The sequence below is a fragment of the Bombus bifarius genome, unplaced genomic scaffold, assembly GCF_011952205.1.
Source record: "Bombus bifarius isolate JDL3187 unplaced genomic scaffold, Bbif_JDL3187 scf7180000009200, whole genome shotgun sequence".
NCBI lineage: Eukaryota > Metazoa > Arthropoda > Insecta > Hymenoptera > Apidae > Bombus > Bombus bifarius.
The window spans coordinates 752,562-770,718 of record NW_022884965.1 but is presented as its reverse complement, the minus strand read 5'-3'; the positions used below and the strand labels follow the sequence as shown (position 1 = coordinate 770,718).

General features: G+C 48.3%; 1 protein-coding gene across 2 annotated transcripts in view; it reads left to right on the top strand.

The window, feature by feature from the left end:
• The window catches only part of LOC117214156 (protein vein), a 200,517-nt gene that overhangs the window by 155,784 nt on the left and 26,576 nt on the right, over positions 1 to 18,157 (top strand). For both annotated transcript variants that reach the window (XM_033459995.1, XM_033459994.1), the window contains one exon: positions 1,299 to 1,407. In XM_033459995.1, coding sequence (XP_033315886.1) covers positions 1,299 to 1,407 — 109 coding nt within the window. The remainder of the gene's footprint in view (positions 1 to 1,298; positions 1,408 to 18,157) is intronic.

The window sequence follows — 18,157 nt, the reverse complement described above, 5'->3', positions numbered from 1 at the left end:
AGAGAGGATAAAGCCGAGCGTACAAGCTACTCGAGAGCTTTCCGAAGTTGAAGCTGCGCTCGGTAATACCGGTCCGAATGGTCGAGTACTAATCCGAGTGTAATAATGGTGTACGCGCTTGCAAGCTCATCGCGCGAGCGCGAACGCGCTCTCCGTCTCGCCACACCGCGCCACGTCGCATTCTGCCGCTTCGGACGCTATTACTCCGCTCTGACCGCTCTGCACGCTTTCAAACTCATTATACGATTTTTAATACATTGCACACGGCTGCTCTGTGCACGGTTCCCGCGGCTCTTTGCTGAATGTCGCTCTGAAACTGCTCTTTCGGGATTCATCACCGTGTCCGGCGCCTCTCGCGAAACCAAAATCCCAACGTTCTGAACTTACGAAAGAACCGACGCTGTTCGATGATACTCTGTGCTCTCGAACGACTCGCCGACGACGTAGAGGTCAAGGAATCATCGATTTTCAACACGTTGTCTACACCAGCAACGATCCGATACACCGAAAGTATGGAAGATTGTATCACGTCATTAGGCCGTATTTCCGTAACAGATGCATGCAAAGCAATGATTAATCGGTATTCACGACGAGGCGCAAGATAGCGGCTAGATTCATTATGCATTACGGTTTGAACAACGACAAACGACAGTGAGGAATTACGGTCTGCCGCGGCATTACGCGGCTCTCTGAGAAATTTATAGGTTACGGTCCGGACGGATTCGCCAGCGAGAAATCGGCCAAGCATTCGACACTCTGTTGCTCGTGAGGCAGCGATTCTTTGGTGTCGCGCGTCGTTCGATTTCTATGATTATCGGCAAAGGGGTGAACGGAACGGGAAACGACGAGGGAAAAAGGGGAGAATGTTTTAAGCTCTTCATAAATCCAGTCGTTTCTCGCATCCTCGGCTTTCCTCCTTAGCAGCCGTTCCATTTGCATACTAAAGACTAATCCGCATGCAGACCGATTGAAATGAAAATGCACGGTTTCGCCCGGAATTCACGATCCACGCCTCGCGAGCGCGAATATCATTTTCTCGCGCAGCGGACAAAGCTTTAGCAGCAGCCGATTTAATCGCGCGAGTAAACGAGGCCAAAGCTCGCGATCGTGTGAAAGTCGACGATGAAAAGAAACGGGATAAAGAAAGAAGGAAAAGAAGGAAGGAAAAATGGCGAGAATAGAACGGGGAAGCGTCGTATCGACGAGGATCGGTTTTAGGGTCGCCGGAAGAGCTCGCGGAATTTATGCGCATTCCGTTCCCAATGCTGACGAATATATTTTCTCTGATTTTGTTGCAGCGACAGCGGCCTGGCCGAGGCAGGAGCAGCCGTGTCCGATAGCTGGAGACTTCTGCATGAACGGTGGTACCTGCCTGTTTTTCGAGACCGTCGGTGAACCAGCATGCAGGTGAGCGAGCATCGATCGGTATTGCTTCTGCATAATTGACCGTTGTCGCGTTCCGAACAAACAACGCGTCGTGCCCCCATCCACCCTCGCTCTTTCCCTATTTAATATTTCGTTAACGAACAACGAGACCAGCCTACCATCGTTATCCACGATCCGTCGGATTATCAGATCTATCGACCCGTAAGAGGTAATCGCGGGTAAACGAGTCACGTTTCAACATCCACGAGGTTCCTCGCCTATCGGCAACACGCTGCCGCTCCAAAATATTGAAACAAACGACTGCGAAACGTTTTTCCCGTGTCCCCTTCTTCCCTCCTTCGTCCGCAAGACGGAAATACAAGCCAGCCGAAATTGAGTTTCACTTCTTGTTATCCTCTTTTCTCCGAACACCTACGGCCGCCGGGACGGTGCAGCGGATGAGATTGCGAAGAGGTCGGAGGAGATTTCGCGGCATGTTTGTTACCGATTTCGTGCAGCTCGCCAGACACGTCGAGTCTACTGACCTTTCGACCACTCGCGTTTCCTCTTTTTCCGTACCATTCGCACTCCAATTGCAATTGAACCTTTTCCTTCTTTTTCCGTCGCCCTCAACTTCCATCTCTTCTTTTCCCCATCCATTAAAGAAAACACCTTATTCTCGTTTCTCTTATATTCTATTCTCTCCAGCCCTGCCATGCCCATCGTTTCCTTTTTCTTTATTTATCCACCTTCTGCTCCCCGTGCTCTCTCGTTACCGGAAAAAGGGAAGCTGTCTCTCAGGAGGCGGCGGACTTTCGCTAATCAAACTGTTTGCCCGTCGCAGGAATTAGAACGGTCATCCGCGTCTGCAATTTCGGTTATTTACTGCTTAGACCGCACATCCCCGACGTTTTTACGCCCCTATCTGCTCCCTCCGAAATACCAGACGGCGGTGGATGCCCTTTCTTTCAGGGTTGATTCGAACGCGTCGATCGAAAAGCGAGAGGGCAAAAGAACGCTCGAATGAGAACTTCCCTTGGGGTGGAGAAAAAATGAAGGCAACACGGTTGAATCGTTTTTCATAAAAAATTTCTTTCAGGTAGAAGCCTGCATTTTCACGTTCATCCGGCGCGTTTTACGCCCCTCTGACAGAATTCGTAGCCGGCTTCGGCCGAATTTTCCTACGACTCGTTGTTGGTGCGATTTTATCGGTTCTTTCGAAAATTAAATTTCCCAAGTGGCCCCCGTATTCTCGCGCCCTGGATCCAATCGATCGATCGCGCATAGGTTTAATTAAAAAAGTTCCACTCCCGATGATCGGTGATAGTTCCGCGGAATTAGCCGGTCGATTAATCGCGAAGGAACACGTTTTTTGGCGCGCGTTCTGCCAGTTCTTTCTGCCGGTCGAGTTACTTCTGTTCGTGTTAAAAATCACAGCCAGAAAAAGCGAGGGAGAAAGAAAAAGGGAGAGAGAGAAGGAGATAGGTGGAAAAAGTTGGCCAATATCAAAGCAAACACTCGCCGAGGCAACATTTCCCCCGATTCTGGCAAACACTCGACTCGTTAATTTCAACGAAACGAGTGGAAATGCGAGGCGGGACTACTTGCTTCTGCGAACCTATACGCGTCGCTATTATTCCAGCGACGTGGCCAACTTCCCGTCGTTTCCTCTTCGCTCTCCCTCGTTCTTTCTTTTCTACGCGTCGCGGAAACCTGCAAACGAAGGTTCAACTTCGTCGGACAACTACGCCGCGTGTCACGGCGCGCCGCGTCGCGCGAAAAAAAGCACTGCTCAACGGGTGACAATGGCCTTTTTGTCGGTGCGCTTTGACGTTGATTAGCCGCTCGTTAAATAAATTCGAAGGACGAGAAAGCCAAGAAAAAGGCGAGCAGCGCGGAAAGAGAGCGGAGAGGCTAAAGGGAAACACTGTGGTCTATGGACGAGTCTCAACCAACACCGCACTGCCATCGGTTGACGAGGGTTTATTGGCTTTATCGAGGAATCAGGTCGTCCCCGGAGGAACATGGGCCGAGAGAAAAAAGAAACGTCCGATGGAAAGAATGGACAATGGACAAATGAGCGTACAGCGAGCATTGTCTACTTGCATGCAACCAACTAGGGCACAAACAGAACACAGATACACGTTCGTATTCTATTATTCGTACGACCATGGAAAATGAGTTGCTTCGTACGAGAGACGCGAGTCCCATAAATACGAAATTTTGATAGCGACTCTTTCGGTAAGCGTTAGTTATTAGGTCGTGCGTACGTTTCCACGCGAGATAAAGGATGTCGTTTCGAATTTGCTGAATTGGACCGCCGCGCGAATCTTCCTTCCCCGTGGCACCGGCTGCAACTCTACGTATTCCTTTCGGTTGTTCATAATAAATCACAGCTCGTATCTCGGCAATCCTCGATTTATGGATTTCCAGTGACTCGTCTTTTCGCGGAATAAATTTTCCCTCGCGACCGTGATTCCGATAAACTCGCTATAACCCGGCTCGAAATCGTCGTCGGTAAGAGGCAGCGTTAAAGGGCAAGAGAGGAGGAAAGACGCGTACGACCTACTAAAAAGCGAACAGGATCGTCTGGATCGACGATCGAGAGTGGAGAGAAGAGAGGTCGAGAGTGGCTCGCAGGGTCGATGGCCCAGTTTGAAGTCGTACCGCAAAATTCCAGCGCGTACAACCGACGATAGTCGGTGTCGCGAATCGAGCATCCAGTTTATCGCAGCTGGGTCCCATCGCTGCAGCCTCCACCACCCTTTCCAATCCCTTTCGCAGTCAGCCTCGCGGCACTTCACCAAAATACACGGCAAATGCAAAGCTTTCGCGCTCACCCAGCTCGGGGAGGATGCTCGTAAATCTCGCTGCTCGAGACACTTCATCTCGTACCCTCGATCCATTCAATTCCCGCCTCCACCTGTACAACCTGTGATTCCAGACGAGGACATTTGCCACGAAGACTCCGATATTCCGATATCGAAAGACGCCGAAAACCAAGTGCTTTCTTTTCTCTTTGATTTATTCCACGGCGAGACTCTGTCGCATCTTTCAGCCGATTTCTCATCGGAACGTTTTAAAACGTACGTGACAAGCGAACGAGGAAATTTCCCCCGACCAAGTGAATTTCTTTCGCGGCCAAGCCGTTCGACGCCTAAGTGACAGGTAAGCGAGTCCAACGAGGTTTCGTCGCATAAAATAAGCGCATGGTGCGTGCACGCTCTTCCCTGCTATTATATGGCGTACATAGATGAAACATTTGAAACGCGTATTTCTATCAAAATATCGAATGTCGGATGGTACAACGGTCGATCCATCGTTGAAGGGAAATTCGACAGCAGAGATCGCCAGGGTAATTCGACAGAGGCCGAAAAACTGACGCGTTGCGATAACGCAATGCGCGACAGATAAGTAAAAAACGATTGAGTAAAAAACGGATTATTCAGGCGAAACGGTCAGGTCGTCCCGACCTGTCTGGCAGGAGCTGCTAAACCGGAAGGAAGGAAGAAAGGACGCGAAGAAAGAGCGAAAAACAGCCTCTGATATCCACTGCTTGGCGCTGTCGGCCTCTCGTGCTGGCTTTTTTCTTCGTCGAGTCGTTTCCGTATAACCCTGGCCCATATACGGCAACTGACAACCGCGTCTCTCGAATCTCAACCTGCATACGCACAAAAGCTGTCGCACAAAGTGGACCAACGCGACGCATATCTGGTACCGCCCGCTCGCCACCGAATCTCTCCGAATACGAATTCTTCCTTTTTAGATGCTCGTTATTTTAACGGAAAGAGCCGAGCTTTTGTATGAAAATGTAGACCACACTACGACATCGACCGACTTCAACGCCGACATTTTCTATACGCTATCGTGCCAGCAGCGACATACGCGACAGTCGACCGTGTTCGATCTGCTAAACGGATCGATGCGTTTAATCGATGGAGATTCTTAGGATGGAGATATCTTTCATCTTTGATATCGTCATACCGAACTTAATCCCGAGGATGGATCGCGTCGATGGATAAAGAGACCGCGTTGTAATTTACAGATTCGAAGTGAGAAAAACGAAGGGTTGATGCGTCCGATTTATCCAGCTGCTGCATTGTACGAAACGAGACAAAAGTACGGAGGGACTAAAGGAACCGACTAAAAAGTTAAAATAATGGATGGACAGATTCGCGAGACGCGTAAAGCGTGCATTTTCGGCGTTTTACTTGGCCCATATTTTTCATGAGTTGCAAGGAAAAAAAAAGAGGAAGAGTGAGCGAACGTTGTCACATCTAATACGACGCTGTTAGTTTGCATTACGTTGGAGCAACGGTTTATAACGCGCCCCCTGTCGTCTCGCTGTTTGTCTTCGCGTTTTTCCAGGGCAAACACGCAACTTCGGGCGAACAGGTCTAATGGAACGGAACAAAAGCGAAAGAAAAAAAGCACGTCCTCGAGAGGAAACAATAAGAATCAACGGAGAAAGCGGCGGCGGCCTCTGAACGACGCTATGGACGTCTTAATAGAACTCGAAATCCCGCTTAGAGTTGTGAGTAAAATGGCATATACCTATACATTTAAATTGGAGTTTTCGTTTGAATTTCATGTAGGCGTTAAATTAAAACCGATGAAAGCTGGCGCACGGCTTCTGCTAGCGAGTCCCGCTTTTCGTTTCCCTTTGCCGCGGATTCCGTTCGCGCTCGTTTGAAAAGGCTCGCTAATAAAGACGATGAAAATTACGGGGCAGATGAGTCTTTTTAAAAGGAAAATAACTTTGGAAGAAGATTACGTCGATGCGGCAAAAGGGACGATCCGCCGGCGTAGTGGCGTAGTATCAAAATTCCATCAACGATTCCTCTTCAAATTTCCGAGCATAATAAGCTCGGTGAAATCGCGGCGGTGACGTCCATACGAAACGATAACGACGACGCGAGACAGTGTATCAACATCGGCGAAAAATTAATCGGGTCGGGAGAATTCATTAGTACTCGAAATTCAATTAATCCACTCGTGGTTTCTGCTCGTTTCTGCTCGAGATGCTTCGGCGATTCACGACACGTGGTACGCGGTCGCGTGTCTGCCACGAATAACGAGAGAAAAATGAAACGTACGGTAAAGTGAAATCGCACGAGTTTACGTGTCTGCTATAACGTTGCCGCTGGAACGCAACGAGAGGAAGCTTCCAGCGAAAGAGCTCGTGCTGCGGAGTTACAGGAAACGAAGAGCAGTCAGACATCGGATTCCTTGACGACCGCAAGACGTAACGTGCAGACCGGCTCGGCGTTCAGGGACATTTAACATTCAGACCACGAGCCGGAAACGTTCGAAGCCGATCGGCGATTAGTTTGGCATAGTTCGAACTTTCGGAATGCGATCACCATTCGTTTCCCGGCCGCTGCGTATATTCTCCAATCGTGACTGCCGTAAAACTCCGACTTTAATCTCGCCCCTACCCAGACATCTTAGATCCGCGTATTCGAGAGAACAATTTCCAGAAACCGACGGAGAGGAGGACGAACTCGAGCTGTCCTAGTTGGTCCACTGCGATCGCGTAAAACCGCGAAAATACGAGGCGCTCGGCCCCAATTTTCCGGAACTGCCTGAGAAACCACTAGCTTATTGTCTCTTCGGGTGCACCGAGTGCCGACTAAATTCAACGTGTCTGCCGCAGACGGTTTACTACGAGAGGAACGATCAGGCTCCGCATTCCCGCGCGGCAGAAGTACCGTGTCCTCGAGACGCGCGGACGTGGAACCCGTACTTCCGAAGAACCGCGGAACGCGTCGCTTTGACCGAGAAAACGGTTAATGCGCGAACACCGCCCATTCGTAGCCGGTCCTTCGCGTTCGTAATCGAGTGTTCGCAAGAGCGCCTCGAAATGCCGGAGTCGGGGAAACTCCACAGCAGCCCTTTCAACCCCTATTTACAATGCAACGGCCTCCGTAATTTAGCGGGCGAGCAGTACGCGAACCGATAAACGCGCTGCTGTATTGCCTTGCTCCTGGCTTGACAAATACAACGCTTACGCACATATATAGACGCGAGCACGGTTTATGGGGCCACGTAATACTCTCGCGAAATAGTTACAGCTCGTATCGAAACACGAAGGTCTCGCGACGATTTCACCGAGTTAATTAACCGCTTGGTAGCTTACTTGCATCGTAACGCCATTCCCTTGAGGTTACAACCGTTGCCGCGGTCTAGATTATTCTTGCCAAGGAAATTTTAATTTTCATACGTGTCGGGAGATTCGTCTGCTCGTTAAAGAAGAGCTGCGTGAAAGTCTTGGTGTTGGTCTTGCGAGACCTACCAATTATATGTGCGCGCTCGTGGTTAACGTAATCTACCTTCTCTGTGTGAATTGCAAACGCTAACACCCTTGTTTCCTGAGCGATGAATACATTAAAAATAATGTCGGCGATAAAAAAGTAATAATAATAATTATCGGAAGGCTGGGCAAGTAGGACATTGTAACGCATAGTGGCACGTGATGATTATGAAAATTTTTTGTCGGATGGCCGATACGAACGCGTCGAACATCCCCATATACCGTTTGCCTGCTATCGTCCCTCGCATCGAACGTATAAATATCGTTCACGTGACACGGTGTACGAGCCCTGCAATTGCGGGAAACACCCTCTAGAAAACACATCGGCTTGTCTGGAAATCAACCTCTCGTGCTTTGGGCGACATAAATTTCTTCTACGTCTGAGATATAAAAAATATTGCCACGGAAAGGGAAACGAGTTTATCGTTGCGGGAACAGAGAGACGATGGATTCGTAAAGCCACGAGAATTCTGATTTAGTTTGCGGAACGATTCTACCTTCTGCCACGATTTATTCAGGCAATACGCGTGGATTTCTCGACGGTCAGATCCTCCAACTTTAAAAAGGTCCTTTGTTTTTTGTCACGGCAAACTTTTCCAACTCGATCGACGAGAGAAAAGTGGTTTCCGTAAGCTGATTTGAAGGCGCGTTACACCGCGCCACGCTCAAAGTACAAAAAAGCTTCGTTAAGCCGTTCGGAATCTCGAAACACTGGCCGAAAAACCGGGCACACTCGTAGGCAAGATCACCATGACGCCTGGCCACGGACTGGCGCGTTTCTTTGTGTCTTCACGGGGGTGAACCTCGTTAAAAGTGAATCGAGTCCCTCGTGAAAACTTAAGTAACCGGTTCTTCCGTGCAACCTAATAATTCATCCTGAGGGTTACTTTTCCGTATCTTCGTGTTGAAGGTAGTGATGGGCATTCATGGCTCTTCCGTCTCGAGCAATTTTCTTGCGTAAGAATTCAAACGTCGAAGAAGATCGTAGAATCCGACAGACCTCGATGTTTCCCGACCAAACTGAATTGGAAATTTTAACGAACTTAACGGTTTGGAAGCGTCTGAATTTGGAAAGTGTAGCAAAGCCTTGAAATCGAATCGGATCGTTTTGAAGCTGTCGCTATCCGGCGGAAGCTCTTTTCAATCTTTGCGTCGTAGGTTGGTTCGACGAAAGGCGAGGTTTTGCAGGTCCAAAGGGCGGCTTATGAATGGGCAATTAATCCACGAAAACCACAGGCACGTCGTCACCCTCGGTGCTTGCGTGCTCCGTTACGCCGCCGTAAGCCACCTAAAATCCAGTCGTCCACCCGCCATCGTACACTGTATTATTCAAGGAGTGCCGCTTTGCATCTCCTCCCGTTCCCTTTATTTCTCTCTCCCTCTTTCTGATAATGATTTATTTAGCCGTGCAGCATACGTAAATAGGAGACACACATTAGCCGCAACTAAGCCGGCAGCCGTATATTCCTCTGGAAAGGGAGCGAGATTATCTTTGCGACTCTTAATGATGTTACGTGATATCTTTACTCGGTCGAAGCTTCGGGAAGAGCTACGGGGTCCGACGCAATGAAATATTGGACGTTCTCTTTGTGTTGTTCCGTTTGCGAATTCACCGCGGTTACCAAGCGACATCTCTGCAACTGTGATACGTCCCAATGTAGCTCGTCAAGCGACCAATGGGGATGAAATTAATAAAAGCGCGACGCGCATAAGCGTTCAAATTGCGAGGATCCCTTCATGCCCCAAACAGCCGTACAACACACCAACTCGTGACATATAATTAAACTATCATCTCCATATTCATGCCGGCCAAAGCAAACTTCCATACTCATCCATATACATTGCTAAACAATTGTCGGTCACCTATTTGCATTTAGGTTACAGTCTTCATTAACCGGGCCGGTGCTCGCACATTAAAACGCGAAAATTTTTATGATTCTCTCTATTCTCCCCTTTTCTCCCTCTCTCTCTCTCTCTCCTGTTTTCCTCTCGCGCGTGTATCGCGTTCATCGTGTCGTTGACTTTTAAAAAATTCTCGCGAATCACGCCAAGCTCCCTTATCGATATCGACGTTCTAGCAACCCATTTCACCGCAAAGAAATCCACACATTGTATAGCCTCTTATCGCCTACAGACGACGTTCCCTTAACTGAGAGAGAGAGAGAGAGAGAGAGGGAGAGAGAAGAGAAGCGGAAGAAAAAGGAAGAGAAACGGAACGCAAATCGAAACGTCAGTAGTGAATGGCGTTTCAGTAACCCACTCGATGTACCCCTAACCCGATCCACTTAGTCGACCCCCGGTACGCGAGACGCGAGGAAATGTTCGACGCGTGTCGGCGACACTCTCTCCCTTCGCCGGAATCGGCTTTACGAAAACTCCAGCCGCTGTGGAAAATCGCTGGGAAGGATGTCGCGAACGCGCAACCGACACGATAACGCGTTTTGACACGTAAAACTCTGGCAAATCGGCACTCGCGCTCGTTTCCACGTCGCACCAACGACGAAAATATACGCTGGGATGGTCGAACGATGGAAGAGAAGGGAACTATCGGTACGACGAACAGCGACGAAGAAGAGTTACGCTCCTGTCTGAACGTGTCTTCTCACGAACACAAAATAGAGCTTCTCACCTCCCGGCGTCCCGTTGCCGTTTCTGGTTTCGCGCGAAATCGCTGCTTTTTCCGGACGCGCGGCCAACCTAGACAAGTCGCTACCGTTTACAGCCTGAAAACTATATCGAACGGTTCCGGCGATTTTCCGGAAGGCACGCGACTAAAATACCTACCATGTCAGTCTTGCGACGTTTTCTTTACATTATAACGCGCTTCCTTCTGTCGCAAATATTAATATCAAACGTTCGAATTTATTCCGATTCAGCAACGCAATGATACCAATCGAAAATATCGAGCGAGTCAGTAATTCGAGCGCTGTAGAGAAACTGTGAGAACATCCTCCGCTACATTTTTTCACGGCACAGAGGTGGCTGTGGTGGGAATTTTATTGCGTCGTGGAAAAACGTCGGCCTGGCATTACGGCGCGTATTGATTTCTCCGCAGGGCAGAAAAATAAATAACATAACTGGCAGGGCGAAATTAAAGCCCTCCGCTGAGAGAGGTCGCGCGCGCGTCGATGATTTTGATCGCGTCCGAGGGAAATTTGCATGAAGAACGCGCGACGACTGGCGACCAAACGCAAAGCTGCGAAGCACGAAGTCTCGCGTTACAGTCCTGGACGAAGTCGTCTTCTTCGCGAAGAGAAAATAAAATTTGGCCTCTCTGAGCCCGTCGGTCGCGCGGAAGCTCGGATCAAGCTTTTTTTCTCGCGACGCGGTAGCACGGCAGACAAGACGGTACCGTGGCCCACGGCTAGCCAAAACATTCGAGACTTGATCGCGAGCCAAAAATCTCATCGCACCGCCAAAAAGATACACCTGGCCCATGGTGGAGAGAGTCGAGCCACAGGAAAAGGAGAGAAACGATTCTATTTTTCTCGATCTCACGCCCGGTTTTCGTTCACCCGGCGCAGAACGGCGCGGCGTAACCCCTCGCGCTGCCTCTCGACGTTTCACGTATTCTCGCGTGGCGGTGAATTCGCGCCGCACCGTGTCGCATCGGCCGCGATCAATTCCATAATGAACGCTAGCCTGCTTTCAACCAGATGTCTGTAATTATCAGAATGCGAACGTCCCTCGCAATCGTTCATTCCCCTTTAAAAAATCGATCGCTCTACGGGATACGATCCATTATTCGCCGCTAATATTTACAAACCTGTTTTTACCGAGTCTGTCGCTCTCTTTGGCCGACCAACTTTTATTAATATTGGGCGATATCACCGTGATCGGCATGTTCATCGACGGTCATGCATTTCGTGTGCATTTTAATAAATTCAAAGCTCGGCCATTGGAGCCGCACGTTAACGCACGCTCGAACCCTTTGTGCACGTATTTTCCTCGCAACGCGGCTCGCGTATTCCATTATCATAGATTCCACTGGCAGATGCCACGGGACAACGTTCGTTGATCTCTACGCGTGCTTGTCCTTTCGCATCGACGAAATTCGATACTTTTGCGAAAACAATTTTGAAATACGTAGCTACAGCCATTCTTTCGCAAAGTAAAAATTATGAGAATGAGAAAATGTTATTCCCGGTTGTTCGAGAGAGACCGTGTACTTTGTTACGACTCGAAATAACACGCCTTCCTTTTCTATCTCTGAACTTCGGCGTAGCTCATGGTTCATAATTTAATTAAGGATTACGCCAGAAAATGAGAATCGTAAGCATGCACTGTTCCACGCAAAGTCGCTGTACGTATTTTTCCCGAAGGTATGTAAGTCCTCGAAAAAATCTGGAAAAAATGGAACAGTCGCGTTGAAAGCTTCTCCGAGCTTTCGCCGGTCTTTGTTCAGCGATGGAAAATACGGCTACTGACCGAACGTTACTAATCCATCGGATTATCGTCGAACGATCGCTTTCTTCGCGCTTGATTTATACCGGCACGCTTGCCGGTAAAGATAGATTTACACCTCGTGAAGTTTAAAAGCACCTTCCTACCGGCTGAATGTCCCTCGGGCTAGATTATATCGATGTCGAATTACGTAAGCTCTCCATCATCTCCCTGCTAACCACCTGCAACCTATCGCGAATGCGAGAAAAAAGAACAAGGGAAGGGAAAAAAGCATTTTAACAAACGATTAAAACCAAGATAGCGGAACGAATTTTCCTTATTCTGGAATATCGAACGCGTGCCGCGAGCGATCGTATTCGAATTCTCCTGTAATAATGAAACATTCTGGAAATAAAAAGAAGTCGCAGTCATACGATTCTTATCTTTACGACGAGCGAGCTCTAGTCAGCGCTTTCGGTTTCTCTCGATCAGAGAGACCATTCCGAAGTAAAAAAGCTGAAGTATAAAAAAACATGGAACGATAAAGCCGAGCCGCACGGAAAGGGGTTTCGCGGATAAATCGATACGGTGCAGCCGATCGAGGGTCGAAACGAGTAGATTTTACCTTTCGACGAACGAGTGTCGCGCGACGGAAAAACAGAGGCAAGCGCGTCGGTGAACATGGAGAGGAGCGAATAAATTTTTTGAGGCGACAAAGAGTAACGCGGAACGGAAAGAGGGACGCCGGTGGACGACGCGGGGTCGAAATATAAAAAGAACTTGCGACCCTTTTGCCACTCGAGATACGTGCAACTCCGATACGAAATTTATAGTCGAATTACAGCTGGCTACCGGAGATAGTTGTCCGAAACCAGAGGAAAAAATGAATCGACAGCCAGACGAAACAAATCCGTTGGACCTAATAAAAACGGAAACGGTTGAATATTCCATCGCGCCGCATGCCCTCGTAGCACCGAGGCCGGTTTCAAGTTGGTGCATATGGCGTTTTCCTTTCGCGCGATCGTTCGAACTGTCGAAATAGAATCTGATAAAGGCAGACCATGAATGAGTTTTCGTTAACGCAGATTCCAGTTAGATCACAGCGTGAGCTTACGAATATTATTTTCGAATCCAATTCTGAATGGAGTTCGCGGTCGTAAATCCGGCCGAAAAGGATTCGCGTAACCGATCCTCCGCTGATTCCGGTCTCTAAAAACCGTCTGTCTCGAAAAATCGATAGATTCGACAGCTCGATCGAACGAAATCGCGACACCAGTATGATATTTCTATCTTGACCATCGACCAGGATTTATTATTACACGGTACATAAAATTAAAAACAATCGTGTCGTAAATTTCTGCGCGATCATCGTGCAATTAAATCCGTTTTAGCGTGAACTACCGACAACGCCAAGAATATATTCGCTTACGCGAGCATGGTTTTTTGGGACTTTGCGACAAAGAAATTTCAAACGGAGACACGAAGAAATCGAGGAAACGCAGGGGTAGGCGATAACGACGATTCGCAAAGGCAGAGCAAAACATTGGCAAGTCGAACCGGCAAGACGGCTCCGTTAGCAACTTAATTAATTAACGTGCATCCCTCCGCATTGCTTGCGCGTTTTACACTCGAAACGCTGACTAATGGCTCCGCTGATTAATACCCCTTGCAGATGTTACGTAGCGATCTAAGCATTAAGACCACAATGTCTACAGTCGATTCAACGATTGAATTATCATGGACAAACTGCCAAAGTATTAAAACGTACGCGACGATCGTGCCATTCCCCACGCTGTGCATCCGGATTGGCTTTGAATAACAAGTCGCTCTCGTCGGCCGTTATGAATTATGCATACATTGCAAATCTAAAATAGATTGAAAAGATATTCGCAATCGATATCGAAACTTTCGTCGAGGAAACCAACTGAACGATTAACCTTTAGATGATAATACCTACGAACTACTTAGGACGACTAGAGTTTCCAAACTGTGTCATTTTATTTATCGACGAGGAACAGTTTGCCAAATTATGATCGATACTCGCATTAAGCTCGATATATGTATTTCTGTCATTGACGTTCCAACTAGAACCGATATACATATTGTCCATCATCGTCGAACGACGTACTCGCAAACGACGTTAAAAGCGGAAACTGAAAAGCATAGGGGAGCAATAATTAGCGGAAGCGTCGAGTTGGCGAGGAGAACGGTAAACAACCGTCTCGATTTTATCAATATCTCGGTCGGCGAAGATAACTTTCCGGGTGGATATGTTGACCCAGCGATCGGTGGCGACTCTCTCGGGGCGAAATGTGTAAGGAAGGTTATATAGGAGAGCGAGCGGGGTTTGAAAAGTTAGTTCTGGTGACATATGTGGCCAACACATGTAGAGGCGGAAGTTGAGCCGGGATCGGCTAGGACCAGCTAGCTGCGGGCTGCGTGACATTTCCACCCCGTAACTACCTCGAACCGTCGTTTAAGGAAATAGAGCTGTCCGACGCAAACCCGCTTCTCGCCACGGCAACTGGCTTTCAAGGTATGCCAATAAATAGTAATTCAAGGTAAAAGATGCGCAAACCAAGACAAGTCGAAGACGAAAACCAGACATGTTCGTTTAGCTTCTTATTTGATCATCGTTATGTTCGTTTATTTCGGCTGGGAAATGTTTGAATTTGAATCTGAGAGTTTCAATTGGAAAAATTTCAATTGAAAATTAGCCTCGTATAACGATAAAAGCGATAGAAAAGTTAATAACGAAAAAGAGTTAAATCATCGCGTTCAACGCGCCATCCTTAAAACTGGTAACGTTAATAGTCACGGAAAGAGGTGTTCGCTTATTTTACTGTGTTTTAAACATGCACGTACACACCGATACGCAGATATTGTCTGTTTAGAAGGCAAAAACATCAGCGTCATTGCGGATTTTAATATCGCTTTACGGGGTACGAAATTAACCGGAATCGGTATCGAGTTCGGTGGACGCGTAAGTCGGCCACGGGAAAATGAATAATAATGAGGGAAAACTCGACGTGGTCTCGTCCACGAGGGTAATAAACGGAAACTTAATCAAACGACTCGTCGCAGCCAGACCAATCCGATCGAAGTGCTTTTCTATGTAGCGTGCGACGTTCCACGGCCACCGATTTTTCAACGCGGATTTCCACTGGATTTCGATCAGTCACGGCCAGCCATTCGAAGTAATTAATCGGTTTCCTGATGCGGCCTACCAATCGGCTTGCCCTCACCGACATCGAATATAAATATTACGAAATCGTGGACGATTCCGCCGGCCGATCGTGACCGCAAATCAGTGCGGCATAGCGAATCCGTGAAACAGCGTATGACGCGATGCGCGGTTACGCTCGCTGATTCGCGTCATCGATGCTCCGATTAAATAATTATTAATAATTACACGCGTTCGCGTGCAATGAACAACGAACAGATATCGACGTGGATTTAATTCACCGCCCTTAAGCGTGACACCATTTACATTCGCTGGAGCCGGAGTTGCTTCATGCGACGCGTTCAACAACGCGGTAAAGAGGAAGCTTCGTGGAAACTCGTGTCTCGTGCAAATTAATTCGGGTTGAACACCAGAATATATCGAGAACCTGGCTAATTACGTTGCTCGCGCCGATTCTTAAAGGTTTACTCGGGGCCGGTCGTAGTTTCGTACCGCGCGAAATTCGGTCGTTTCGCTTAATTAAACGCTTCCTTAATTAATTAGAGAAAGATCGAGCACCGTTCGAAGGCTAAACGACGTGCCGCGCCATGGCAGAAGGACACTTGCATGGATCGTAAGTCAACGCTCGTAAAATTTTCACCCCCGACTTTATTCGTCCGCCGGCCGTGCTACTCTCGACCAGCACCGTTTTTATTCACCAACATATTCGGAATTTTTCCGGCTGGTCGCTTTATTGAATGTACACCGGCGAAGTTGGACGAAACTTTCTCCACTATATTTTCAACCGCTGAAAAAGTCCATCCCCTCTCGACACGGTTAGACCCGCACGACTCCCGAAACCTATCTAAATCTCGTCTCCTATACGCTGTCTTTTTCGCTTCGTGTATTTAACGTGCGTTTAATTAATCGATTTTCCCGATTAACTGCATAAAAGGGCGTGATCCCTTACTACGAAGTTAGTCCAACTTGCTAATTCGAGATAACGCGACCTCGTTAGCTTTCGAAACTTCGGTTAAATTTTGGTTGGACGTCAACGATCATCGACGAGGGTAACGGTAGAAGCACCGAGCGAAATGTAACCGAGCACCGCATCTAGAAATCGTCGAATCAAGTTTCGTGGTCATCGGTCCAACGGATTCCTACGAATTCCAGCAAATTCGAGTTTCGGCTGATTCGCTTCGGTAAGAACGGAACGGAATAACCGAACTTCCGGGCTGAGGTTACTCAACAGCAGAAATCACCTCTAGCGGCATTCGAGCGTTTTCCTGGTGGCCGGTGCTAACAGGCAATGGCGCAACGATGGAAAATGATCGAGGGTGAACGGCTCTAGCCGACGTCCCAATTTCCCAGACAGTAACCTGTCCCGCCAGCTGGCACCCTTCGGGACATCAGGGTTTTCCCTCGTGACCCAGCAGTCACCTCTCCCTCCACCTTCTCCCTCCATCGAATCCTCCCCATCCGTGACATCCCTCCCCTATCTTTCCATATACCACGTCCGAAGGTTATGGTTCGGCATAAATCTACTTATAACGGCCAGCAACTATTCGTCGACGCTGGACTATTTCACGAGCTCCTCCTTGACATAAACGCGCCGCGTAAATCGTGCCTTTTCGATGGACAGGGGTTGGTTACTACCCGGCAACAGCCTATCTAGAAACGTATCTCTCCCCCTCTTCGTTGTTTCCCCGTGCTCTTCGTTTTCTTTCGCCGTTTTTTCGGTCGGTTCATCGATCCGACTACGCGCGATACCACTCCTCCTAGATTAAGGTAATTGAGAGACTGCGAGTAGCTGGTTCGACGTTTTCGCTAATGTAACTATAATTCAGGATGTGGATATTATGAATTCCAGTCCAGAGATTTGACCGCAAATTTCAAGGGGGTTAGAGACCCCGGACAGCTGTCGACCAGAGAAACTTCGCGCTAATTACTTGGACTACGATTAACCCTGTGATCGCCATATATCACGATGAGAAGGGTGAACCGTTGAAAGACACCGGATTAAGAGTAACGAATCGATTCTTCCTGCCTGCGTCGTTCATCAAATGGAGGAACTATTCGCTTGACGGCTTCGTTGCTCGAAGAACGATTCCCAATTTTCCTCCACCAGCGAATAAGTCGGAAGAGAAAGCAACCCTTTGGCGTTATAGAAACAAACATTCGGACGAGTCGAGTTTCATTGTGATCACCGTATCGCGTTAATGGGCGTTACATTTATTACGCGTCAGTTTGTAAATGGATGTCTCGGCGAAGGAAAATAGCAGTCCATGGCGAAGGGGTTGAAAGGTTGAGAGGGACTTCTGGTAACTTTGCTCGAACCCTGTTGGAAATGCCAAGAGGGTAGGAATACGTATACGCCCCGGTGGATGGAAACGCCATACGACCAAACGAGTAACCCAGTTTTACTCGCAGGAAACTATCCGCCAAGGGAGTAGGGCGCGGGCCCACGTAACAAGAAGGGGTGTGGAAGAGGCAACCAGCTAGCCCCGCGTGGATGCTAGAGAGTGTTTCGAAATAAAGTACGGTACATTATAACCAGAGTCGTTCTACACACATTCAGAGACACGAATGGCGAGGGTAGGCGCGCATGCGTTTCTCCGCACGCTCGAATAATTTCAAAGAGAAACAGACAGACAGGCCGAGAAACTAGCAGGAGAGAGGCGGGCGGAAAACGAGACAGAAGGTGATAAAAACGGTGATGGAAGAAGGAAGATAGAGCTGGCAGAAAGAGAAAAAGAAAAAAAGGAAGAACACAGAAAGCGCGAAGAAAGGGTGGGCTGAACGCGAGAGAAAGAGGTGAGCCTCGTGCCCCCGCCCATTTAAAGTGTTATCTTTGAAATTGCGTACCGCGGGAGCGTTATTAAATTAAGTAAACCGCAAAAAAGTTTCTTTCGAGCCACGGACCGTATACATGG